The sequence below is a fragment of the Myotis brandtii genome, unplaced genomic scaffold (assembly GCF_000412655.1).
Source record: "Myotis brandtii unplaced genomic scaffold, ASM41265v1 scaffold384, whole genome shotgun sequence".
Taxonomy (NCBI): domain Eukaryota; kingdom Metazoa; phylum Chordata; class Mammalia; order Chiroptera; family Vespertilionidae; genus Myotis; species Myotis brandtii.
Window position 1 is genome coordinate 2613109 of NW_005364745.1, and position 26167 is coordinate 2639275.

A 26167-nucleotide genomic window follows, 5' to 3' on the forward strand; every position below is an offset into this window, starting at 1 on the left:
TTCGCCCAGATCTGGAGCTCAGTGTCTGAGACTCCCTCCTGATTGAAAACGACAACCGCGCCCTCAGCCACCAGCCCGCTTTGCGCGCGCACCTCCGCACCTGAGTATTTTCCACACTGCGCCTCCTCTGAGCCTCGGTGTACTGTTATTTTTCCTTCTAGTTGAAGAGTCTCTCCTCAGCCAGCCTTCCTGTGGTTCTGGGTGATGTCCGTTCCGTCTTTTAGTTGTATTTTTGAAGTGGTTGTTTGCGGCAGCAGTCTCCGGTGTTTACCTATGCCGCCATCTTGGTCTCTCCAGTTTGGGTTGGTTTTAATAGGAAAGTGGTATTCCTAATAATAGGAATCTAGGAATATTACAGCAAGTCTTCTTAGCCCTTTGTTCTTCTAAGGTAAATCTTAACTATGGTAAGGAGATATTACTTACTAAAATATTTTGTCCTTTATATATATTTAATTCAATGGAACCCTACTAAACATAGGTCATTTTTATGTGACTTTTAGATTTAAAATAGAATTCTAAAACAGTATCTTCCAAAAATGTGATATTCACAGGAATTAGAATATAACATACATATCCCTTGCATTTGGCATTTTCATTTAGTGCTGAGTTCTTGCCATGAGCCAGGTAGTGCCCTAAGTGTTTTATGTCTTATAGCATGTGATGTGAGATAGGTATTGGGAACTTATACTAAACAATAAGACAGTCAGGACACTTAAACTATTTTGCTTTATTACCAAACTAGTGCCCCAGTGCACGAATTTTTGCACATTGAAAAGAAATTAATTAGAAGGTGGCCAGTGGGGCAGGACTGGGCGAGATGGGCCAGACACGCCCTGGAGCCAACCTCCCGTGGTCCCTCCCCCACTGGCTGCACCTGGGGCAGCGCTGCAGCTCGAAGTGCATCTGCGGAGTGAGCGGGATCCCTCTGGCAGGCGGGGTCCCTCAGCCTGGCCTGTGGGGATCGGGCCGAAACCAGCTCTCCGACATCCCCTGAGGGGTCCCAGATTGCAAGAGGGCAGTTCTCAGGTGACACACCCCGGAATCGGGCTCCCTCCACTGGTTCCAGGGTGTGTCACCTGAGAACCAGCGCTGCCAAGTCACTGAAGCTCGGCAGCTCGTGTGTTGAGCTCCTTTCCCTTGGTGGTCAGTGTGCGTTATACCTACTGGACGGTTGGACAGTCGCTTAGCCTTTTATATATATAGATCAGCGGTCGCCAACCTTTGGACCTCCTGGACCACCAGTTGGCGACCATGGATATAGATAGTAGGTATGAGCAAAGGCACACAGGTGAGAATGAGCTTGGTGTGTCAGAATGTGTAAATGGGCAGGTAATAGTGAAGAAGAGGCAAGGGCCAGATTTTAGATTTTTATAGCAGAGGGATTTGGTTTGTGAATGACCCCAAATTTTTAATTTAAAAATTTGTGTATATGCATTTTTCATAAAAGATTGTTCAAAATCTTTTCACATTTTTCAAAATGTATAGAAGATAGGGTTAGAATGGGATATGTATTTATTATCCCCCCTCAAAAAAGTTAAGAGTCACTGAGTTGGGTTAGAGTTGTATGGCTCCTTATGTTATTCCTTTTCCTCAGGATTGTCTGCTGATACCGTGTGAGAAGAGTATTAATTCTAAGAGAATAATTCTAAGTTTCTAGAAGAACTTTTTTTAAAAACTTGCTTTATATAGACCCCAGGACAGAGCTACTTTTAAAAGTTATTCTTGTTTGTGTTAACATCTGTTTGTAAGTGGTTAAGTTAGGTATCATACTAGCAAAGGATTTCTCACCTTTAAGGAAACTATTTTATGACTTAAATACTTACACGTTAAAAATATGTTAAATAGTACAAAAGAGTATACAATGAAAAGCTAGTTTCTTTTTTTTTTTAATATATTTTATTGATTTTCTACAGAGAGGAAGGGAGAGGGACAGAGAGCCAGAAACATCGATGAGAGAGAAACATCGATCAGCTGCCTCCTGCACACCCCCTACCGGGGATGTGCCTGCAACCAAGGTACATGCCCTTGACTGGAATCGAACCCGGTACCCTTCAGTCCACAGGCCGATGCTCCATCCACTGAGCCAAACCGGTCAAAGCTAGTTTCTCTTTAATTTCAAATTTCTAGTACTAATCTCCAGGCATAATCACCAAATATATGTATAATTGTGTGTTTTTTTAATATAAATAAAACAGGAAAGTAACATATATACTATATAATGCTTTCAGTTTTTTAACTTAATATATTGGTTATCTCTACATACCAACACATTTAGTTCTATTTAATTCTTTAATATCTACATAGTACTCTGCTGAATAGCTATAATTTATTTAACCAGCTTCCTATTGCTACATATATTTGAGTTTTACTACATATAGTTGGTTTGCTATTATAAACAATGTCTCAGTAAAATTCTTGTGTGTCCTTGTGTATTATATATGCAAGTATATCTTACAATAAATTACTAGATCAAAGAATATATTCTATTTAAATTTAAATAGTGCAGAATTGCTCTTTGATGGCAACTCCTATACTTCTTTTCCCATATCCATGCCAATACGTTATCAGTTTTTAATTTTTGCACATCTGAGAAAAACTTTGTTTTAATTGTATTCCCTTAAATATGAGTAAGAATGAGCATTTTTTTCATACAGGCCTATGAACTGTCCATGTACTTGGCCCACTTTTTAAAACTGGGCGAAGTGGCTGTTGTCTTTGGTTGTGTTTTTCTGATAATTTCTAAAAGTTCTTTGTGTATTAAGTAGATTATTCCTTTCTCACTTTTTGTATGTTCTTAGAATTAAAACAAAGAATTTATGTGGTGTTTGTTTCTAGGTCATTCAATATTAACAGGGTTGCAACTCAGGCTGTGGAAGATGTTTTAAATATTGGTGAGTACCAAAATAGCTATTATACATTGTAATTATACTATAGAATGCATATGTTTTATGCTGTGTTAGCTATTACATGGTACAAAGTATTTAATCAATATATATTCCCTCTTTCCTTTTTCAATAGCAAAACGACAAGGAAGTTTAAGTCTTCCATTGAACAGAGAACTGGTAGAGAAAGGTCAGTGACAAATGATCTTAATTATTAAGTTTCATTTAAGTTCTGTATTGATTTTAGGATGTTATTGTGATGTGTACTTGTCTATTTAGCAAAGCACAATACTTTTTTGTCTCAAACATGTTTAATATCCCTTTACTAGTAAATATATTTAAACAATAAAAATTTAAAACGACAAAAATTATAATATAAACCTTTTATATTATGATTTTTGTCTATGTCAGAAACAGCATAACTGCAAATATGCCTTAGGGAGTAGGAAAATACAGAAAAATACACATGTGGCAAATAGGAAATGCACACCTAAACTCAGTGTGCCGTTCATATCCTCTGAATGAGGGGAAATTCACTGAGCTATGAATGCTTATCTTCACTTCACTAACATGTTCTGCTTGCCCCTCTCCTGCCTGCTCCTGCCCAGTTACCTCAGGGTTCCTTTAATAGAACTAGTCCTGTTGAAAGAAAGGATGACCAGGGAATTTAAAGATCTGGGTTCCAATCCCAGACCAACCAGTGCCTGACTGAAACGATGGGCAGGACTGTGATTCCCACTCCTCCACTCCCTCTGCTGTAAAAGGAGGGCAGGTAGATCACTGGTGCTTGGGGACTCTTCAGCTTTGTTCTTTAAAAATTTATTTTAAAAATATTTAAATTCTGAAAAATAACATTCGTTTGATTTACATATGAAATTTTAACACACTAAAGTCCACTCATTTATCAGGATCAATGTTGTAGACATCAAACTAAAGCTTTTCTTACTGTGTGTTTAATTGAAGAGGATCCTTTGATATGAAGGTGTAAATTCCTTTAAAAAACAACAAAAAGCCCAAACATATTTATAGTTACATCTACCTTCTTTTTTTAACATATAAACCCCAAGTAAAATAGTTACACAAAGTGGATATCAACGCATATGAGATTAAAACTGTCATCCATCCATAAACACACACTTGAATTGAGAGTTATTAGAGTAACTTCATTCTTGTTGGTTGCCTTTAAAATGATTTAGCAATACATGATAAAGTGTCAGTTCATATATTTGTATGTCTGGATTTCTACACAAGAATTCCTTCATTGGGCAGATGGTTTGTCTTTAAGTTAGTTTGAAAAACTGGACTAAATCTCTGAATTCCCTTTCATTTCTCTAAATTGGACTCTATTTCTTCCTCTCAGTTTGAGATCTAACAGATTATTTTCATCATGGCTTATGAGCTAGCATAGTATTAAATCTATGTCAAAGAAAGGAAAATTGGGCATTTATAGTAATTGAGTCTTATGTAATTTAACTTAAACATAATGCATATAGATCAACTGAAATTTATATCAGGTATGTAAATTAATTAAGGGTATGTATACAGTCAAGTGGTTGGTTTTTCCCTTAATAAACAAACTGCTTTGTGAATGACCATTATTCCTTTGAGGATCTGACTGTCTTTAGAAGCAATAGTGAGTGCCAGGCCCGCGGTCACTTGACACTCTGGACCTACTTTCTTCAGAGCCAGCACGTACTTTATGTGTGTGTTCCCAGGGAGGCAAATTCTTTTTAAAAACATGAATTAGGTTTTTAAAAGAACCCAAAAATTCAGATGAAATTTTGGAAAATACAGATTATCTGATGGTCTTTAATATGCTACTAAACTGATCATTCTGTCAAGCCTGATTTCGTCGTACAGTTAGTTGTCTTGAACCAGTTTGTGCATTGCCTGCCAACTCTGATGCGCCTCTTGTTAAAAAGATCGCAGGTCCCAGCAATTTCTAAAACTGTCTTGAATAATGGCATTTTCAGAAGTGAAAGCATATTGCCTATCATTTTTGAGATTGCATTTTATATCAAGACTATTAACTTATACTTATGAACTCTTTGACATGATCTTTTGGAAAAGAACTTGGCAGGGGAAATATGGCAACTCAAGTTCCATTTTTGAGTGCCATCAGCTAGTTCCTCTATTTTTGTTTAATTACTAGCTTTGAATTTTTTCCCACCCAAAATGTAACTATTTCCTTTACTGTGAGTGATGTACGGTTCTGTGGACTAATCTTGGAACCTAATCCTCATTTATGAGTTGTTTTTTTAATGTTCTGGAGATCTAATGCACTCTATTATTATTTTTTCTTTATTGATTAAGGTATTACATATGTGTCCTTATCCCCCCATTGCCCCCCCACCCCACTCCCTTTCATGCCCTCACCTCCCTGGTGTCTGTGTCCATTGGTTATGCTTATATGCATGCATACAAGTCCTTTGGTTGATGTCTCCCCTTACCCCCACCCTCCCCTACCTTCCCTCTGAGGTTTGATGTTGTTTTTTAATGGAACATGTAATGAGTTCCAAGGTACTTGATACTAAACAGAGCTGTGGAACTGAATTGCTTCTGAGGTGGAGATAGCATCCATTTTTCATTTTGCACTTCTCAAGTGACCATCTGTTATTGAATGTGCTAATACTTGTTTCTTCTTTCTTCATAGTAACAAACGAATATAACGAATCGCTGCTCTATAGTCCGGAAGAACCAAAAATACTTTTCAGTATTCGAGAACCAATAGCAAACAGAGTTTTCTCAAGCAGTCGTCAGCGTTGTTTCACCTCAAAGTAAGCAAGCTACCAAAGTCTGAGTGTGAGGCTTTCATCCCTTGTAATTACCCTTATGTTAACACATTGCGTACCGCATAGAAATCTCTAAGACATACGCCAGGGACTGCATGTTTTTGGGCAAACTGCACGTTATTTAAATCATCATAATGCACTTTAGGTGTTGTTTTTCAATAATTATAACATTTTTATTTACAAAAACAAACAATTAAAGTTCCTAGTACTTTTTTAACGTATGGTACTGCGTAAAACATTTTCCTCTATGAAGAGGGACCAAACAAAATATACATAAGTATCTAGATTCACTCCTTTTTCCATGGGCATGAAAAACGAGAACACTCGTGAGCGGTCCTTAACAGATGGCGCGCGAAACACGAGAAAACTCCTGAGAGGTACGAAATGTGTTAAAAGTTATTTCAAACGAAGTCTAGTGGGGGAACTGCTGACCTGGCTAAAATGACATTTTCTTTCCAACTGAATGTGCCGTTTTAGCACCACTAAAATGTAAATGAGTAGAAGGGGCATAGTTAGTTACTTGGGTGATGCAGATTTTTTTTTCTCAAGTATTTAGACTACAACAAGATTATATTATCATTTTAAAAGAAACCGACTGGAAAGCAACGTTTTTCCTGTGCTGTGGAATAAAAGCAGAACAAACACTAAAACCTGCCAGTGTAGCAGTAAACCTTTAGAGTAGGAGTCATGTCTTTTCCCTCCCACACCTGCCACTTCAGATAAAATTATGGGTTTTAAAGAAACCTTATTTCGAGTTAAGAAAACTTATTATTTAATGAGATGTTGCTTTCTGCTTAGGGTTTGTGTCCGTTCTCGTTGTTGGGATGCCTGTATGGTTGTGGATGGAGGCACTTCTTTTGAGTTTAATGATGGAGCAATTGCTTCAATGATGATCAATAAAGAAGATGAGCTTCGAACTGTGCTTCTAGAACAGTGAAGGATTTCCTCAGACGAGACTTTGATTACCAGAAAAATACTTGCACTGCTGAAACAGACCACCGGTCAGAAGCTACATCTTTGGGTTACTGTTGAGACTGGTTGGCCCTGGGCTCAAAGGTGACTAAGAAAGTGAGATTTGTATTATTCTTCTGTGGGGTTCTGAGGGAAAAGATGTTCACTCTGTAAGAAAGTGGATGGACTAAACTTTAGAACTGATACCAGTGAAATTTCTATATTACTTATGAGTGGTATTCAAGAGTACTTGGTATCTTTTAAATTTAGAGGTGGGTTCAAAATAAAGGATTAAATGTTTTCTTCCCTTTCCTCCTAACTTTGTGGAATTGGTCAGAACAACACCTATCATTAGTATAACACCTTCAAAGTATATATTTTTTATAGCACCTAAAAATCAAGATTTAAAGAAATTTTTGATGGAGAATTTTGATAAATCCTGACATTGACCTAATTGAAGTAGGTAAATGTGTTTTTCTATGTGCTAAGAATTTTCTAATTTCAGAACACAATATTATTATGACTATTGATTTAAGAAGTTCAAACAATCATTTTTAAAATTATTTATAGTTTTCATTTGACTTTCAGGTTAATTTTGACAATGCAGGGTGAAGTACATATAACTGGACAGAATCACGATGCTGTTACAAATTATTAATTATCCCATAGCTATTTTAGGTGATAGGCAATTTTTTAAAAAATGACTTGAATATAATAGATTTCTTCCATATTTAAAAATCTCTTAACATGGATTCAAAGACAAAAGGATGAACTGATTTGCCATATTCTGCTAGGAGTTTGGTCAAACCTCTCAAAACTATTTTTATCTACTTTTAATACCATGGTAGTTTTCACCTAGCTCATATTCCAAGTTTTCACATTAGCTTTGGAGGATAAAATGTTATGGCCTTTTGTCCCCCCATGAGAATTAATTTTTTTCTAATTCTTGACCTACTTATATGTAACCCTAGACTTTTCACAAAAAGCACCTATTGCTGCATCTTGAAATCTTTGGTAGTCTCATGCCATTTATTCAATCATTGAAATATTTATTGAATACCCATTCTGTCCCATGTACTGGTTCAGTTGCTGGGTATTCATTGATGACTGGAATGGACTATCCTGATAGAACGTGAGTCCAGTGAGCTCAGAAGTAAATTCTGTAAAAGTGAGGATGCACAATCCAATTGAGTGCTCTTGGTTTTGCCAACATTTAACATGTTCTTGTCAAACTTTTAATATAAATGTTACTACACAAAAGTAATCTAGGCTTTGATGTATATCCAGAACAAGAATGTTTTTCTTTTCCTAATTAAGAGTATCTGTATACTCACTAGCAAACAGTTAACATGATGCATTCAGTAAATATTAGTGTTTTCCCAGAGCTGGTCTAGTTTCTGGTTTGATTTACAAGTGATATATTAAAATCTACTTTATAAAGTGAAATTCTACAGTATAGAAACTCCCTTAATAAGTTTAAAATGCCTTGACAAAAATGCCAACTCCATCTTTAATATCAAGGAAATCTGTCCATGTGGTACCATAGATCTGTTAATATGTAACATATTAATAGGTAACCTGCTGTGTAAAATTGTTCGTGAGCCATATTTCAAAGGTTTAAAAATTGCTTAATGTGCTCCATTTGCAATATAACTCCTAATATTTCTGCTCTGTGGTGGGGATTTATTTGTAAGAGATGATGAGAGGCAAAGGATGTTAGAATAGCAAAAATGTTTTTTGAATTAACCTTTAATGGCAACAAGATGTGAATAAAATTAAACTATTGCTATCTCTTCCTTTTTATTTCATTTACTTCCTTAATTCTCTTGGGGTCATTATTTGAAAACCTGGCTTTCCCAAATGTTATGTTTCAGAAGTCTTTCCCCCCACTGGTGTGCATTACTCTTGGCCTTGTTGACTTCCTTCACTGCTAATCTCTGCACAGAACCATGAAGTGCTTACCCTTAGTGTAGAACAGTGGTTCTCAACCTTCCTAATGCCGGGACCCTTTAATACAGTTCCTCATGTTGTGGTGACCCCCAATTTCATTGTTACAAACTGAACATAAAGCATAGTGATTAATCACAAAAACAATATGTAATTATATATGTGTTTTCTGATGGTCTTAGGCGACCCCTGTGAAAGGGTCGTTCGACCCCCAAAGGGGTCTCGACCCACAGGTTGAGAACCGCTGGTGTAGAGATTCTTCAGATAATGCTGACTTAGTATTTTTGATGCCCCATATACACTGATATTTATGGCCCCAGTAAAGCAAGTCATGGGAGAGCAGTGGTAAGAGAAGAGGAGGTTGCTTTTTTGCTTGTTCAGGGTTAGGGTATCCAGTGGAAAGGGGTTCCAGTTTCCCCAGCCCCCAAAACTGGTACCTTTCCTTATATGGTCAGTACCCTCCCCCATGCTGCTGTTCAAACACAATATCCTCTTCACTGTAGATCTTCAGTAAATGTTGGATTGCAACTGAGCTCACCAGATAGAAGAGACACAGTGTTGTCACTTTATCCAGAAATAAGAACTTTACACTTAGCCGGAGTGTCCCTCATATCTCTGCAACTGTGGCTGGGGGATCGAAGAGGAGTCCAGGGCCAGAGGCAGATGTGAACATGAAAATGCTAGTAGCTGACTTTTCTGGATAGTACTGCACTATCCCATCAATCACCTGCATTTTAGAAGTTTGTAAGTGCTATTTCTTTTTAAAGCACTTTAAACAATTTTAGCTACCGTGCTTAAAGGAGGGGAAAAAAGGACCACAACTTAGCAGAAGTACTCATTTTTATAAAAATGTGTTTTATTTAAAACAAGTTTATAAAAGTAGAAATCACATACAAAAATACAGATTACTCTGACGTGTTAGGAAAATAGCTTTTGACTGGACTTGAGTTTGGAAGTACTATGTGTGTGAGGGCACCCGGAAGTCAGAATCCAGCCGGGTCCTGTCCCCAGCCCTTGTCACTAATCTGTAAACAATAATCTCAAGTAGTATTTAGCACGTTTGAGCTACTACAAGATTGAAACATAATCATTTCTGGTATAACTACTTTAAAATGTTCTTCCTTAGGTCTCTAGACAGATAAGGACACTTCATACCATCGTTTCTAACATTTGAAAAATGTGATTTAAAAACCAACAACAATGTTATTAGAAATGACGGGTTTTGGCTTTTCTGTTCCATTTTGAACATATGGGGAGGTCATCAATTTAAATAAGAAATTAGTGTGTTTTCTAAAGTATTGAGTCCATTTGCTTCTGTGTGCCATTGAAAAATACCACTGATGCTATCAAAGGCTCAACACCTGAGTGAGCTTTTCTGCAGGTGCGAGCTGTGCTTACTGCTCTGAAACCATGGGACCTACACCTGCTTCTGGTATTTCTGATTGAGAGGAGCATGCAGTTCTTAGGGAACGTTAGGTCCAGTAACCTTATAAAATGGGTGGGTAGGTAAAAACAGGGATTGTGGAAGACAAAAAAAAAAGCAATTTAAAAGACGTGATTCTAGAGTAATATAAAAATAACTTCAAGAACCTCAGCAATACAGGCAAGCCCAGGCAACTTCAGTTCAGCACCCCATCCCACATTTCAAGAAGAGAGACGTTTACTAGCACCTTCCGAAAACAAGGTGAGGCATTTTCAAAGCTAAAGAACCCACTTAACATCATTTGCTCATAAAGTTAATAAAGTTAGAAGACCACAATCACATCTCCTCAGCTACCTCAGTGTTCTGGGAGTACAGTACATAAAGGGTGCCCCATCAACGCGCATCAGCGCATACTTCAGATGGACCTGTCACAGAAACCGCCTCCAGAGCCTCCACATTCTATATCCGCTTGGCTATTCTTTTAAGTGTAGACTGTAAGGTGAATGACCCAGGACTACTTGTTTCCATGAACCTAACTGCCAATGTAAAGGCAGAGTTGAAATGGGCATTTTCCTTTTTCTATCCCCAGAATGACTGCCTCAAACCGACCATCCTACAATATGAATAGCTTATCATTTTTCCCAACTATGTCTAACAAAGCAACACTGAATATTTAAATAGAAGAAAGTTAAGTTAGCATATAGATCAAGAAAAGTATTTGCTTGCTGGTGATTTTTAAGCTTGTCTCTAAATAGATTTAATAATAAGGGCACTTGGGAGAGGTGGCTCAAATTTTGCTCTCAGTGGATCTTGAAATCACAGGCTCGTGCTCCTGAAATTGCAGAAGGCCCACGACTAGGCTCTTAGGAGCAGAGCAGTGACAGCTTTTCCTGTCATTTTAAAAGAGCAACACTTCCTAGTTTTCTCTCAAATGCTTCTCTAATATACTTGCAGGACGAAGGCAAAGGGAAAACCGAGAATTCACACAGCCGAGCACTCTAGCGGTCGGGCTTCCTGCCCGTTTCCCTGACCCAAAGAAAAAAAGGAGACAGCACCTTGCAAAGCACACTTCACAGACAGCTGGGCTTTTGCAGTGTCAGTCGGCAGCGGATGCCCCAGATCTCCGGGTGGAGTTTGAGGCCCACGGTCGGCCTGGCGATGGTGGTGAAGTGGGAACCGTTAATCTGGAGGTGAGGCAGGGCTTCCCTTAACAGCTGAAGGGTACCGTCTGGCACGATTCCAAAAACCTGTAGTGTTTTCAGTGTGGGAATTTCTCCAAGTTCACTGGAAAGGAAGAGAGAGAGAGAGAGACTTTCAGTATCTATGGAAACTGTCCCACTAGAGTGACATGACCCACTTTCAACAACTCGGATCAGACCCTATAAAATGCAAACTGAAAATGTACTCTGCGGCCCACAGTTTAAGAAAATAGCAAAGATGAACCCAACGGCAAAGCACAGGCCACCGCCTGGGGAACAGGCCAGTGCGCTGTGCTGAATTTCCAACCAGCAACACAGTCCACATCAGTTTATTTAAAATCCAACCGTTATTTGCTTCCTGTCTCCATTCTTGATTTATCCTGGAGGGTGCTGCTGTGTGGTGAGGACAAGCCAGCAAGCTGGTGATGGTAAGAGTACATGTTTACTGTGGCACCAGCTGGAAATCACCGGGAGGTTACACTTGAAGGACATGGACTTGACCTCAGGTTCCCCATCTCAAAAGATGTCAGCTGGTTGGACAACTTCTCAATACTGGTTAACAGTCCACAAGCCCATTATATGTGATGGGACCTAAGTGCCTGCACCCAGATACTTCAGACAGGGGTAGGTAGTCGGGTACGGTGGAGAAGGGGGAACCATGCCCTTAGAGGGGGCCATGGCCATCTTCCCTCTGCATATCACACATGTCACATCAGCTAATCCTCTTCGGTGTTTCCCAGGAGGTGAAATAAACTCCGTCAACAGTGACATTCTGGCTCAGAAAAAAAGGGAGCTCGTTTACCCAAAGTCAATACTTTGTGTTTTTTTTAACCACCACCCGAGGATATTTTTCCACTGATTTTAGAGAGAGTGGAAAGGAGAGGGGGAGACAGAGAGAAACATCAATGTGAGAGAGACACATCGATTGGTTGCCTCCTGTTAGTACCCCAACCAGGGCCCGGGAACCTGCAACTGAGGTACCTGCCCTTAACCAGAATCGAACCCAGGACCCTCCAGTCCATGGGCCTATGCTCTATCCACTGAACCAAACCTGCTAGGGCCAAAGTCAATACTTTTTGGTAATGATTCTTTCTCTTTAACCCAGGCCTGTGTGCTGAGAAATCCATCTCTCTGATCTGTATTTGCTCCGGATTGGGACACAGTACAAAGTCTCAGAGAGGGAATGTTTGATTTGGAATTTCAACAAAACCCCCCTGCAAATCAATGAGCACATCAGTGACCTGGGGGGAGAAGCATCTTTTACACTCATATTACCAGCAGTTACTTAAGACAAACTTTCCTTATAGTAACGGCCAGCTTACCTTGTCTCTGGTTTTCCTTCCTTCCAGCCTAGTCTATCTGCCAGCGTCCAAGGCAACTTCCGAAAGCCTAGCTCTGATTATGTCACTCCCCCGTGCCAAGGCCTTCGGTGCTTCCCTGGTGTTCATGGAACCCAAACCGTTCAGCTCCCCTTCAGACCGCCCATGCCGACCACTCACCCAGTCTTCCCTCTAAGGGTATTTATTCTACACTCAACAAAGCATTGTAAACAACGATATTTAATATATGTTCGCTAAACTCAACGTGAAGGGCGATTTAAAAAATAAAAGTACTACCCAAATAAAACATGCCTGGTGTTCATAAGGGATCTTATTTTTGGGGGATTAATCCTTACCTGAGGATATTTTTCTATTTATTTTTTAGAAAGAGCGAAAGGGAGGGGGAGAGACAGGGAGAGAGAAGCATCAACGTGAAAGAGACACATCAAATGGTTGCCTCCCACATGCACCCGGACCAGGACTGGGGATCTAGCCTGCAACCGAGGTACATGCCCTTGACTGGAATCAAACCCGGGACCCTTCAGTCCACAGGTTGACGTTCTATCCACTGAGCCAAACCAGCTAGGCCTCAGTCAACGCACCGTTACCAGGTATGTTGAGCAAAAACAATTCTGCCCCGGTTTTTCGGTTTTGCTGGCCTTCCCTAACCAGTTTGCAGTACACTAATGTCGATGTTTATGTTTTCAACATCTGCTACTCATACAACGGATTTAACACCCAGCGACATCTCTTCTGGCCCCTGCCTTCCACTAGCTTTGAAACACCCACATACTCACAGTAAAGTCTCAGGTATTATATCGTAGCACCGACTGAGCGACAGGTGTTGGAGGTAGTTGAGTTGGTAGAACTCGGGGAAGCACTCGTGGTTCAGCATGACGCTGTCACTGAAACAGAGAGGAGAGACTCACAGCCACCCCGCCGTGCCAGGGGGGAGGACAGACAGTCCACGCTGAGCTCCCTCAACACATTAAGATTCTTTCCTCACTCAATGAGGAGTCATGATTTTTCACGTATTTTTTCTAAAATAAATACATGAAGAAATACCTTAAGTCTAGGTGGACAAGATTGGGGCATCTTCCAATTAAGGTGGAGAAATCTAGAAGAAAAAAAATGACGGTCACTATTAAGGAACTAGACAAGGGCATCTGTTACCGATACTGTCATTGCCACTGCTGCACATTCAGATCAATGGGACCAGAGTGGCGAACTATTAGACATGAGTATCGCCTTGGTATACAAGAGTTTTCTACCCCGAAAATTCAAACGAACCACCTGAAAACTATTGGAAATAGTAAGAGAACTGTGCAAAACGAGTGGTTAGCAACAACTCATAGCCCAGTGGTTCTCAACCTTCCTAATGCCGCGACCCTTTAATACAGTTCCTCATGTTGTGGTGACCCCCAATTTCATTGTTACAAATTGAACATAAAGCATAGTGATTAATCACAAAAACAATATGTAATTATATATGTGTTTTCCGATGGTCTTAGGCGACCCCTATGAAAGGGTCGTTGGACCCCCAAAGGGGTTGTGACCCACAGGTTGAGAACCGCTTCCATAGCCGATGTATCAGCAGAAAGGGGGGGGGGGGAAATGCCCCTCACATAGCAAAAGGCAAACCAAACACCACTCTGTACAGGCATGCACCACGTTTCAAAGACGCACCCCTGTACAAAGAAGGGCCCATAGGTTAAAACGGAGCTGAAAATCCCATTACTTGGCGACCCAGCCCTTGTAAACGCTGAATAAGAACACATTGCTCATGAGTTTGTGGTGCTGCTGTGTCTACTAACCTGCGAATAAAAGTAAAGCACCTGCAGTTATGTACAGTACACGATACTTGATAATGATAATAAATGACTAGACTTTGTATTATTTTAGAGCAGGGGTGGGGAATGTCCGGCCCGTGGGCTGAAATCATTTGGTCTGGTCTGGCCCTGCCAAGGCCTTAGAGGTGAGTTAATTAAATGTTTGACCAAATGCAGCAGGCTAATTTTTAAGCTGATAATTTTGTATGACCCACGAATGATGTTATAAATATCCAACTGGCCCTTGGCAGAGAAAAGGTTCCCCACCCCTGTTTCTACTATAAAAAAAGTTTGCAGTTGTGGCGAGCCGGCACTGCCATGGCATACTCAGCCCCAGGGCACCTTATGTGCCACGCCAGCTCAGCCTGGTTCAGTGACCCTGAGAGGGGGCGGTGAAGGATGGAGAAAAGACAGACAAGAGAATGAGCTGGGTCTGGGTGGGACGCTGTCCTCTCTGATGGAGAGACAGTGCCACCGACTACAAGCCGTGTCTTTATTTTATAGCAGATTCCACGAGGCAAAGTAAGGGCGTGGTCAAGATGTTTACAGCATTCTCGTGGGTTTCGATCCTACTCAACTACATGCACCTGAACTCTATCAAGCCCACATCACTCAGGCACGTGGGGCCACGTGTTTGGACCATAGGATCAAGCTTACAACGATAGCTGTTGGCTATCATTGTGCTGGGAGGGCCCTGCCCTCCAAGCTGGGACTTGCACGTGGCCATGAGAGGACTGTGCCCTCTCATTAGTCCGAGGCTTGACCCTGTCCAAACACTGTAGCCGCTCTCCACATGCAGTAAAACAGCAGGTTTGAAAGTATAAAGGTTTCTACTTCTAGGCTCTGAATTCAAACCTTGATGCTGGCTAGCTGTTTGCCTTTACCTGACCCATCCGACCAGCGGCTCCCTCCTCTGCACAAGGGGGAAACAATACAGGCACTGGGTGGAAGGAGACAAGCTGGCAGGACAGCACTCAGGAGGCGCTCAGGCGGTCCGCCCGCCGCGGTCCGGCCCAGCGCCGCGGGCTCTCACCTGACCGCTGGAGGTTCTTGCGGTAGCCGCTCAGGTTCAGCTGGGTGACCGTCTCTGACACGTGCGCCACCGCCACCTGCACGTGCTTCTCAGTGAAGTCAAAGCACCAGGAGAGGTTCAGCTCATCCAGCCTGCACACCGGGGGCAAGAGGGACGGCGTGAGACCACCACCCAGGAGCGAGTGGAGCACATGGAGCCACCAATTCCTCACCAGGCCATGCCCGGGCCACTGCCTCTCTAAGCAGCTGCCTTAGCCCACCCGAACCTGTCCCGGCCCATCCCCGACACTCCCCGGCTCCAGGTGGCCCCAGAAAGTCGCCAGGGAATCTGAGCCAAGGCCTGAGTGAATGCTGCCCCCTTGTGGCAGCAAAGGGGAGCACCCTCCTCCCTTCCTGAGGGCTCAAACCTCATTCCAGAACGGGGAGTAGAAATTCCAGCCTGTTTCTTTCTCAACCACCCCGATTATTAGCAAATAGCCACACAGACTTGAACAATCACCTGAGATGTTTAAACAGCTGCTTCCTGATAAAGAGACACTGATGCTGCAAAAAACTGCTTCATCTCACGTGGCCTCTGAGCAAATGAGGCATTCAAAGGAAAGGTCCAACCATTACACACACACCCCATTCCTGAGAAAATGGGGGGCTTACATTTCATCTCACAGATACCATTCTTATCCAAAGGCCATCTACTTTCAACAGGTCATTACGGAAACACTGGTACAACGCGATGAGATACGTGCAGAGACCCAGGGATTGCAGAAAGGACACACACAGCACACCTGGTGTGTGCTGTGTACTCAGTGAACCGTGTCCTGTCAGTAATACCTGTATCTCTGTAGCCTGTATTCATATACTGACTAACACAATACAAAAGACCAGGAGCGGTTAAGTTAGGTCTACAGACAGGAAAGGGGAAATAACCTAACTGTACAGTCAGGTGCAAATGGCTTTCTTTCAATCGCACTGTGATAAACGTACTGCTACATTTCCCTTTTGCAAATAATAACAACAAAAGGGATTACTTCACAAGCATGCTCTGCAAACTCATTGCATCTGGCTCCTGAGTTTAGAGGGCAAAGGTGATTGCCTCATTCCATCAGGAGCTCGGAGTTGGGAATCGCTCAAAGGATTTCCCAATTCTGTTCCGGTGTGAAACCACAGCTCTGTAATCAAGCCCCAGATCTCGCCTACCTGGAACAGCTACTCAGCAAAGTCTTCAGGGCGGATTCGGAGAAGCCAGAACACCCAGAAAGGTTAAGTCGCACTAAATTTGAGTTCTGAGCGAGGTTACTGGGAAAAGAGAAAAACGCCAGAAGATTATCAATAAGACGCTCTTATTCCGTCAAGCACTCCGAGGAAAGCAGGCTAGCGAGGCGGTTAAGCACCGACAGGCCTTGAGTCGGTGAGTTTAAATTCACGTCTCACAGAGATGTGACCTGGGGCGGTGAACACCCAGTGCAATACACAGACAATGTATCTAGAATCGTACACCTCAAACCTATCAACTTGACTAACCAGTCACCCCAGTACATTTAATTTAAAAACCTAAAATAAAAATTTATTAAAATTAAAATGTGAAGAAAAAAATTCACGCCTCACTATGTGTCTGACACTGAGCAGGATGCTCTCTGCCTTCGTTTACTCATCTGTGAAATGGAAGTATCAGCACCTGCTTGGTAGGGCTGTTGAAATCAAATAATACAATGTAATAAGGGGCTTAACATAAATACACAAGAAACATTCATCGCTGTACTTTTAAGGTAAGTTTTTTAAAAAGCGAAAGAATAAACACATTTCCATTTCACCCATAATTGGAATTAAGGCGCAGGCAAACTCCTACTTAAAAAGTAACTGGGTTCTCTTCAATTAAATATCTCTCAAATTTGCCCTCTCCTCTACATTCCCAAATGCCTCATGTCTGGGATCATCAATGCCAGGTTCAAATGTCGGTTCTGCCACCTACAAACTGTGTGACTTTGGACAAGTTGTTCAGCCTGTGCCTCAGTTTCCACATCTGTAAAAAGGGAACACTAAGAACATATTTTATGGGATTGCTGTGAGAACCGAATGAGAAGACCTACCAAGAACTTAGGATCTGGCATGTAGTAAGCGCTCACTAAATGTTAGCGCTATTACTATTCTATTTTTTACAGCAGGTTTCATAAATTCTCACCTGAATGAACACAGCGAAGTCAATATAAAACTAGTCTCGTTTCTTCCATGTCTGACTGACCCTCTGAGGTGGCCAGCAAGTTGATTTTCTAAATTTCAACTCTGCCAAGTTCCTTTCATTCTCAGAAGCCCGCCGGTCACCACACTCCCCTCTTGACAGTTTACGGGCATCCAGACTTCTGCTAGCAGCGCGGCAGGGCCCTTTCAGATCGGATCCCTTCTGTCCGTGCCCATGAGTTCGTTCTTTTTTTTCTTTTTTCTTTTTCGTTCACTCCCCCACCTCCCCAACACCCACTCCCGACCGGAGCTGTCTGCCGGGTCTCTTATCTATGAGTCTGATTCTATTTTGCTTGTTAGTTCTGTTTGTTCATTAGATTCTACGTATGAGTGAAGAGGGTCTATGGGGGATAAAAGATGATGAAAAAAGTAAAATAAAATGAGTGGGGGAAAAAAAGTCTGATCCCTGATGAGCCTCACCTCCCACCACTCAGATCACCGAGCCTGGTGCTCCCGCGAGAGCCAAGGCAGCTGGACCTGCTTAGGGGGATAAAAGATGATGAAAAAAATAAAATAAAATGAGTGGGGAAAAAAAAAAAGTCTGATCCCTGATGAGGCTCACCTCCCACCACTCAGATCACCGAGCCTGGTGGTGCTCCCGCGAGAGCCAAGGCAGCTGGACCTGCTTCCTCCGCCCTATCGTGTGCAGGCGTCTTTAATACTCAGCTTACGAGTCACTTCCTGCACGAAGGCGGCCCTCCCTACCCCTAATTGGGTCTCGCTGTGAACAAACGCGCTGCACTGTAATTATCTGCCTCTCCCAGGCAGAGGCAGGGGCCTGGCCCGCATTCATCCGGGCCTCCCCAGGGCCCAGCGCGGGGCCTGGCATCCAGTCGGCGTGCACACTTTGGCTGCCTGGGGGAGCCCTGGGACGTTTTCTCAGGAGCCGAAACCCTGCTCTGGGTATTCCCCCAGTCCCTGCGGCTGTGGACAGCAGGGCACCCCAGTTACACGCAGGAAACAGAATTCACATCTAAATCCAATGGTCGCGGGGACAGGCTCCGCTGCCACTCACTTGACAATGGGATCCGAGAGCTGAAGGCCTTCCAGGCTGAGGTTCTGCAGCTTGGAGCACAGGGACAGGATGCCCTGCAGGGTGGACACCTCGAAGACCGAGTTGGACAGGTCCATGTGCTGCACGCGGAAAGGGCTGGACACAGGAGAGAGAGAGAGAGAGAGAGAGAGAGACAGAGACAGAGAGAGAGAGAGGCTCTGCAAGGCGGCTCAGGTCCACCCAGCCCACACCGCCCTGCCCACGCCCCAGTTGAGCGCCCCATCCCAAGCTGGACGCTACGTGCACATTTTAAGGATTCGCTGTAGTTTCTGCCATACGGCAAATTGCTCCCAGCGAATTCCCCTCCTCCTCCATTTTAAGATTCAAGAGGATTTTTTCCAGGTCCAGCTGTCACTGCCCATATAGCCCCGCTTAGAAATGAATGTGTGAGCACGAGCTGGGTGTGGGTGACAAGGATGTGATGTCGATGACGGCTTCTGGCGACGAGGGGGTGGAGGGCAGTGGCATTGACTCCCACAGGGAGGATGACGGGAGAGCAAGTTGTAAAGGGGGCTGAGCATCATGGGGGACAGGCTGATACTGAGGGGCATGGAGGGAAGTAAGGGGGTGGAGTATAATGGGGGACAGGCTGATACTGAGGGGCATGGAGGGAAGTAAGGGGGTGGAGTATAATGGGGGACAGGCTGATACTGAGGGGCATGGAGGGAAGTAAGGGGGTGGAGTATAATGGGGGACAGGCTGATACTGAGGGGCATGGAGGGAAGTAAGGGGGCTGAGTATAATGGGGGACAGGCTGATACTGAGGTACATGGAGGGAAGTAAGGGGGCTGAGCATCATGTGGGACAGGCTGATACTGAGGTGCATGGAGGGAAGTAAGGGGGCTGAGTACCATGGGGACAGGCTGATACTGAGGTGTGTGGAGGGAATTCCTGTGTGGACATTTCTAGGGCATTGGGAACAGGAACTTGCTGGAAGGGGAGGACTGAGCAGATGGGGATATGAGGGTTTCCACCTCGAGATTTAGACACAGTCTTTCCGCGGGATTTTTTTTTTTTTTACCTGAAATGTTCAACTAACGGTTGGTCCACAAAGGATCGCGGGCAGCAGAAGGCCACCACCCCTCGGGACAGCAGCCGGCCAATCACCTCCGGGTGCAGGTTTTTGCCGGTGAGGTCCAGGGTCTGCCACAGGGACTCGTCGAACCTGGGAGAGAGGGGGGCTCGATCGGTAAGCTGGGGGCACTGGATCCTGCAGGCTCCCAATACCGATGCTAACGAGGAGGACGCCGCCAATACATCGCCTTGAAGCCAATTCCGAAGAAACCTCTGTTTTTAAGCTGACGGTACATTAGCCATGACATTTTAAAGGCTGTTGAACTTGGTCACACCATGGATCAGCTTCCCTGTTCCTCTTTCTACAGACTTCCAATGTAGGTGGCTCAGTGCTGTCATGAGCAATGCAAGGACCTGGACCCGGAGAACAGAATTCCAGCCTTCAATTCCATTTGATAACTTTAAAAACGACTGCTCAGATTGCTTAATTGATTATTGACGAGGTGAGTAGGTTCCAATGGCCACAATAACCTCACTTGCCATTTCTGTTACCCAGAAACAGGTTACCACACTGTCAATACACTAAAGGTAGGAAAGTTAGCACTACTCTATCATGTGATTGTGACTCTGACGTCTACTAGGAAAAAGAATTTTTAGTTTAGCTCTGTTTTATAATACCTTTTAGCTTATATACACGCACGCACACACACATGCATAAAATATATGTGGATACTAGAGGCCTGGTGCACGGATTTGTGCGCCAGTGGGGTCCCTCGGTGTGGCCTGCGGGGATTGGGCCGAAACTGGCTCTCCAACATCCCCCAAGGGGCCCCAGCTTGGGCCGGGTGCTGCGCTGCTCCCGCTCATCCCAGCCCCACTGGTCCTGATCCTGTTCCCAGTCCGGATGGGGGAGGGGCGTGCAGGGGGAGTGCCCATGGGAGAGGCTTGTGCCAGCCATGAGCCCAACATCTGGCACCCGTTGGTCAGCTGAGCAGTGCTCCAGCTGTGGGAGTGCACTGACCACCAGGGGGCAGCTCCTGCATTGAGTGTCTGCCCCCTGGTGGTCAGTGCGCCTCACAGCTACCAGATCTCCAACATCCCCCAAGGGGCCCCAGCTCGGGCCGGGCACTGCGCTGCTCCCGCTCATCCCGGCCCCACTGGTCCTGATCCTGTTCCCAGTCCGGATGGGGGAGGGGCGTGCAGGGGGAGTGCCCATGGGAGAGGCTTGTGCCAGCCATGAGCCCAACATCTGGCACCCGTTGGTCAGCTGAGCAGTGCTCCAGCTGTGGGAGTGCACTGACCACCAGGGGGCAGCTCCTGCATTGAGTGTCTGCCCCCTGGTGGTCAGTGCGCCTCACAGCTACCAGTCAAATGGTCGAATGGTTGACTGGTCGCTTAGGCTTATATATATAGAGAGATAGATATGAAATAATGTGAAAGAAAAGGGAAAAATATTAGATTTTGGATAGTCTTTCTAATGCAAGGAGGCGGTACCAATACTGAACACAATAAGGGAGCTTTAACAACCACAGATTCATGCAATTTAACAAGAAAGCAAACACAAGTGAAATAATGTGAAAGAAAAGGGAAAATATTAGATTTTGGATAGTCTTTCTAATGCAAGAAGGAGGTACCAATACTGAACACAATAAGGGAACTTTAACAAGCACAGATTCATGCAATTTAACAAGAAAGCAAACACAAGGTCATACGCATGAGCACACATTTTTAAAGCCTACAAGAGCCCTGGCCAGTTTGGTTCAGTGGATAGAGCATCGGCCTGCAGACTAAAGGGTCCCAGGTTCGATTCTGGTCAAGGGCACATGCCTGCCGGATTGCAGCCTTGATCCCCAGTGAGGGGTGTGCAGGAGGCAGCCGGTCAATGATTCTCTCTTCGTTGATGTTTTTTTCTCTCTCTCCCCCTTTCCCTTCCTCTCTGAAATAAAAATATATTAAAAAAATAATAAAAGCCTACAAAAATTTTACTTTTTAACACTGCCTGAAATAAACAGACCACTGGCGAGGGCTGTGGAATAATTCTGCACAAAGAAACTGTCCATGTGTTATCTGACCTGTTACTAAGAAGCCTGGACTGCCACGCCGGGCACATAACAAGTGCTTAATAAATGTCCGTTATTACTTTTGCAACAACTGAGATGAAGAGTAACAGATTTTGCATGAGGTCAGCTGGCAGAAAGACAATGAAAATGGGGTCCCTGAGAGGGGGGGGGCGATGAGTGAGACCAAATACGAGGTGTCTTATCCCAGCACACCCCGAGTGGAGAGGGAGGGGCTCCTGCCGTCGCAGTGAGAGTCCTTGACGCCGGAAGGAGAGACGGCTGGCCAGGGGCGGGTGGGGATGAGAAGGGGTGAAGGTAGAAAAAAGGTTCACACTGATAAACACAGCCTTTCTCGCCGCTGCTGGCCTGTGGCTGCCTTCCCAGCTCACCACAACTTTCCGTGCCCAGCTCACTGTCCACACCTGAAAGGTGTCGTCCCCCAAACCAACAAAACCCCAACCCCCGTGGGCTGTCACGTGCTGCACACTGCGAGCCAGGCACTGCCCGCGGCATCTGTGTGTGCTTCCCCTCCTAACTGTCCTGTCCCGGAGGCGCCATTCTTCCCACCCAAAGCGACAGAGACCTCCCTCCGGTCCCAATACCAGGCCCCACGTCCTCTGGCCCCTGCACTCGCCGCCCGGCTCTCCAGGGTGAGGGGCGGCTGTGCCTTACCTGGATCTCCCCTCACCGGATCCAGGGCAGAGGGTCTCATTAACGGGGGAGTTTTCACCTCCAGGGACCCCTCCCTTTCCCGGGGAAATGAGACACCAAGTACTCACAGAAACACGGAGGTACTTAGCTTGCTGTGTGCTACTATATTCTTCTCGGTTGTTCCTTTCAACAGACCCCATGAGTGAATAACCCTCCTCTCCCCTCGCCCCCATAGGCCAAAGGGGCGGACAATACTTACGCCAGGTGGTACCACCTCTTACAGACGCAGGACACGTGGAGGAGCTCCGGGAGGCACAGGCAGGAGAAGATGCCTAAGAGCAGCTCGTCTGGAAGCGAGTCCCAGGAAACACCTTGGAGGGGAAAAAATGTGTTTTCCCATCACCATTCTGTTAACCGCCAAGTTCATTTGCTGTAGACAGTTCGACAGACATGAGCAGAGCAAGGACGATGGGGCAGGCACAGGTCATCAGGCTACTGAATATTCTGTTAAGATCTTTCCCTGGGACCTCCCCTAAAATCTCCACCGTTAAACCCCTTAGGACAGAGGACCCTGTGTGCGCCCCCCCTCCCCGCCCCACCACTCTCCCCGGGCAGTTACTGTTAGCTTCCTCACTCCCAAGCTCCATGGGCCCTTCCTTTGCCTCCGTAACTCGTTTCCCGAGCCCATGTCTTGTAGGAATCACTTCTTCCACTGCTGTGATTTACCAAGTAAATGTTCTCTTACAGCTGGGGTCTTGCTCTGAATTCTTTCCCAGCCGGAACCCAAGTACCGAGGTTGCTGAACCCAGGTTCGTTCCGACCCGCCGGTCAGACACCTGGTGCCATTCCTGCAGCCGCCTACAACATATTGACCTTTTTCTTACCCGTAAAGGACACACAACATTCAGCGTGAAACAGGAATTTAACGCTCATCAAATTACCCACTCAATTGTTTTTCTGTTCACTCACGGTGTAGGTCCCCTGAAGCAAGCACCATATTTTCTTGGCAAAGAAAAGGGGAAACTAAGAATACTTTCCCGACACACTCTCTTCCGCACCCGCAGGCCAATTTCCGGCAAAGATTCAGAGCCAGCCCACAGCCCTCTCAGGTGTCATCCAGGGGCTAAGGAATCCTGGCCATCTAGTCCAGTGATGGCGAACTTATGACACGCGTGTCAGAGGTGACACGCGAACTCATTTTTTTGATTTTTCTTTGTTAAATGGCATTTAAATACATAAAATAAATATCAAAAATATAAATCTTTGTTTTACTATGGTTGCAAATATCAAAAAATTTCTATATGTGACACGGCACCAGAGTTAAGTTAGGGTTTTTCAAAATGCTGACACGCCGAGCTCAAAAGGTTCGCCATCACTGATGTAGTCACTGAGGATTCAGTGGAGCAAGTAGTTGAGGAGACAGAGAAGCTAGGACGGCAGGAATCAGGACGGGGGGGGCAGAGAAAATAGAACCAGGAACCCACTTAGGCAGAACTGCTAAGGAAACCCAGCTGGATAAGGCTTACAATGTATAGACTGTTGCTAAGACACCCAGCCTGCAGATAACCAATCACATGGCAGTAAGGCGTAGAAACCAATCCCAAGGATGTTGCTGAGGCAGAATTCTTTGAAAGGACCAATCAGGAGCTAGCAAGACTGCATCCACCCCCTGGATTAAAAAGCCTGCTACCTCTGTCTCTTCCTGCTGCCCTAGGCTCGGGCTGCTGGCAGGATGCTCCCCGAGCCCGGCCATGTGGACTCTGCACATGGTCTAACAGACTTCCCCAAACCACACCCGACTGCAACATGGGACGGAAGCTCTGGCCACTCGCCTGCTTTTGGAACCATTTCTGTCAATAAATGTCGCTTCCACTAAAAAACTGTTTTTAATAGAGACTTCATCCTTCGAGTTTATGAGACAACGAACTTGGATTCAAACCACCCCACATTTTGGTTTCATAGTGACCTTATTTACACAAGGCAAATGCACTCCCACCCTATTCTCCCAGGCTTCCAATTTACCTAGACGTGTAACATCAAGGGTGTCCTCATCCATTAGTCAACAAGTAGGCACTGACCAGGGGTCATTTTAGGCGCCGGGGAGAGAGCAGTAAACAAGGCAGAAAAAATGCTTGCATACGTGTGGGAAGAAATAGATAATCACAGATACAAAGTAAGTAGTAAATGCCATGCTATGTGAAAACTGATGAGTGCTATGCAGAGAAATCAAGCCGGGTGGAGGAGAGGATGGGGAGCGTGGGGTAGGTGTTCAAAGTCTGACCACAGTGGTCAGGGAAGGCCTTACAGAGATGGTGATCGCTGAGCAGAGGCTTGAACAAAGTGAGGGAGCCAGCCCTATGGGTGTCTGGGGTGTGCTCTAGGTGCAAGCACCTCTGCTTTGGGGAACAGCAAGGAGCACAGTGTAAAAAAACTGCAGGGGGGGAGGGGTAAAAGATGAGGCCGTGCAGGGCTTTCTACGTCATGATGAGGCCCTCAGCTCTGGCTCTGAATGTGCTGAGCAGCCACTAGAGCAGTGGTTCTCAACCTGTGGGTCGCGACCCCTGCCTCCCGCTGCTCCCCGCCAATTCCAGAGCCATCCTCTTTTGTGACCCAGCTGGACTGGGCCTGGTGGTGTGGGCGTGTCGGAGAGGGTGTTTCAGGATGAGACTGACACCTGAACCAGAGAAAAGCAGAGTGCCCTCCCTCTGTGGGCAGGTCTCAGCCAATCCGGGGCCTGATTAGAAGAGGCTAATTAAGGGAGCCTGGCACCCTCCCGCCTGCAGACCCTGGGCTGGAACCCACACCCCAGGCTGGCCCCGTTCTCAGGCCTCAGGAATGCAGATCTTGGGCGGGACATTCCAGCCTCCACAATCCCTGACTGTGTGAGCCAATTCCTTGTAAGCAATCTCCACTGGTCTCCTACTTGTCCGCTGTCTCCGTCTAATATACAGCCCCTCTTTGTCCTCCCCCATTTAAGAGGTGCCAGGATTGAATGGACAGCATGCTGACGGCACCAGGCTCTGTGAGGCCCGAGGGAGAAGGTGACGCACAGAGCAGCTGCTGCCGGCCGGTGGGCGGGCGGGCGGCATTCCTGGGCAATCTTCTCCATCTTTCTCAAACAAGCATGCCTTCCCTCGGTTAGAGCCCTTCACTGGCGCCCCCAAATGTTTAGCCTAAAGTCTGTACTGATTAGCATGAAGTTCAAAGCGTTCCAGTTAGGGCCCAACCTGTTCTTCTATGTCCACTATCTAGAAGCCAACATGTTCACTATCTGTGTTCACTATCAAAGCACATTTAGAGTGCTTTGTAGTTTTCAGGATGAGTATTTGTGTTCCCTCTCAGTGGGTCTGTATATGTTGTGCTCCCCCCCCCCCCCCCGGCTGTTATTTTAAAATCCAGTCGCTATTAAAGCCCCCACGCCTATGGAAGACCTCCAGGACAGCACCAACAGCAGGTCACTTTCCCAATTGCTTACTTACTTTCTCATCTGCCTGGTCCCTCGCTAGACCGCAAGTTCCTGAGAACAAGAACTATTTAAAAAAAAAAATTTGTATTTCCAAGAACTAGCACCATGTCTGAAACATTCCTCCATTCATATACTTATTAACCACGCACCATATATGTTGGGGTCTGTTCTAGGGATAAAAAGATGAGCAAACCCCCCCCACCACCACCACCCACCACCAAAAAAAAAAAAAAAAAAAAAAAAAAAAGATGAGCAAGGATGCCTGCTCAGAGTCTGAGATGCAGACAAGGGAGAGATTTCAATGAAGCATCATGAC

At 44.9% G+C, this 26167-nt stretch overlaps 2 protein-coding genes across 11 annotated transcripts in view; one reads left to right on the forward strand and one right to left on the reverse strand.

Annotated features, from left to right (window-relative positions):
• NADK2 (NAD kinase 2, mitochondrial) overlaps positions 1-16196 on the forward strand; it is a 36021-nt gene extending 19825 nt beyond the window's left edge. For 4 of the 9 annotated variants that reach the window (XM_005872594.2, XM_005872595.2, XM_014544883.1 and 1 more), the window contains 4 exons: positions 2836-2891; positions 3019-3072; positions 5536-5659; positions 6473-8418. In XM_005872594.2, coding sequence (XP_005872656.1) covers positions 2836-2891; positions 3019-3072; positions 5536-5659; positions 6473-6611 — 373 coding nt within the window. In that variant the 3' untranslated portion in view covers positions 6612-8418. Of the gene's footprint in view, positions 1-2835; positions 2892-3018; positions 3073-5535; positions 5660-6472; positions 8419-10735; positions 10739-10949; positions 11031-15961 lie in introns of those variants that run through there. The other 5 variants (XM_014544879.1, XM_014544881.1, XM_014544880.1 and 2 more) reach the window with 3 other exon arrangements.
• The window catches only part of SKP2 (S-phase kinase-associated protein 2, E3 ubiquitin protein ligase), a 25041-nt gene continuing 9913 nt past the window's right edge, over positions 11040-26167 (reverse strand). For both annotated transcript variants that reach the window (XM_014544878.1, XM_005872593.2), the window contains exons 3-10: positions 22645-22756; positions 19682-19825; positions 18622-18756; positions 16569-16667; positions 15376-15506; positions 13579-13630; positions 13311-13418; positions 11040-11279 (exon numbers count right to left, since the gene is read on the reverse strand). In XM_014544878.1, the coding sequence (XP_014400364.1) occupies positions 11066-11279; positions 13311-13418; positions 13579-13630; positions 15376-15506; positions 16569-16667; positions 18622-18756; positions 19682-19825; positions 22645-22756 (995 nt within the window). In that variant the 3' untranslated portion in view covers positions 11040-11065. The remainder of the gene's footprint in view (positions 11280-13310; positions 13419-13578; positions 13631-15375; positions 15507-16568; positions 16668-18621; positions 18757-19681; positions 19826-22644; positions 22757-26167) is intronic.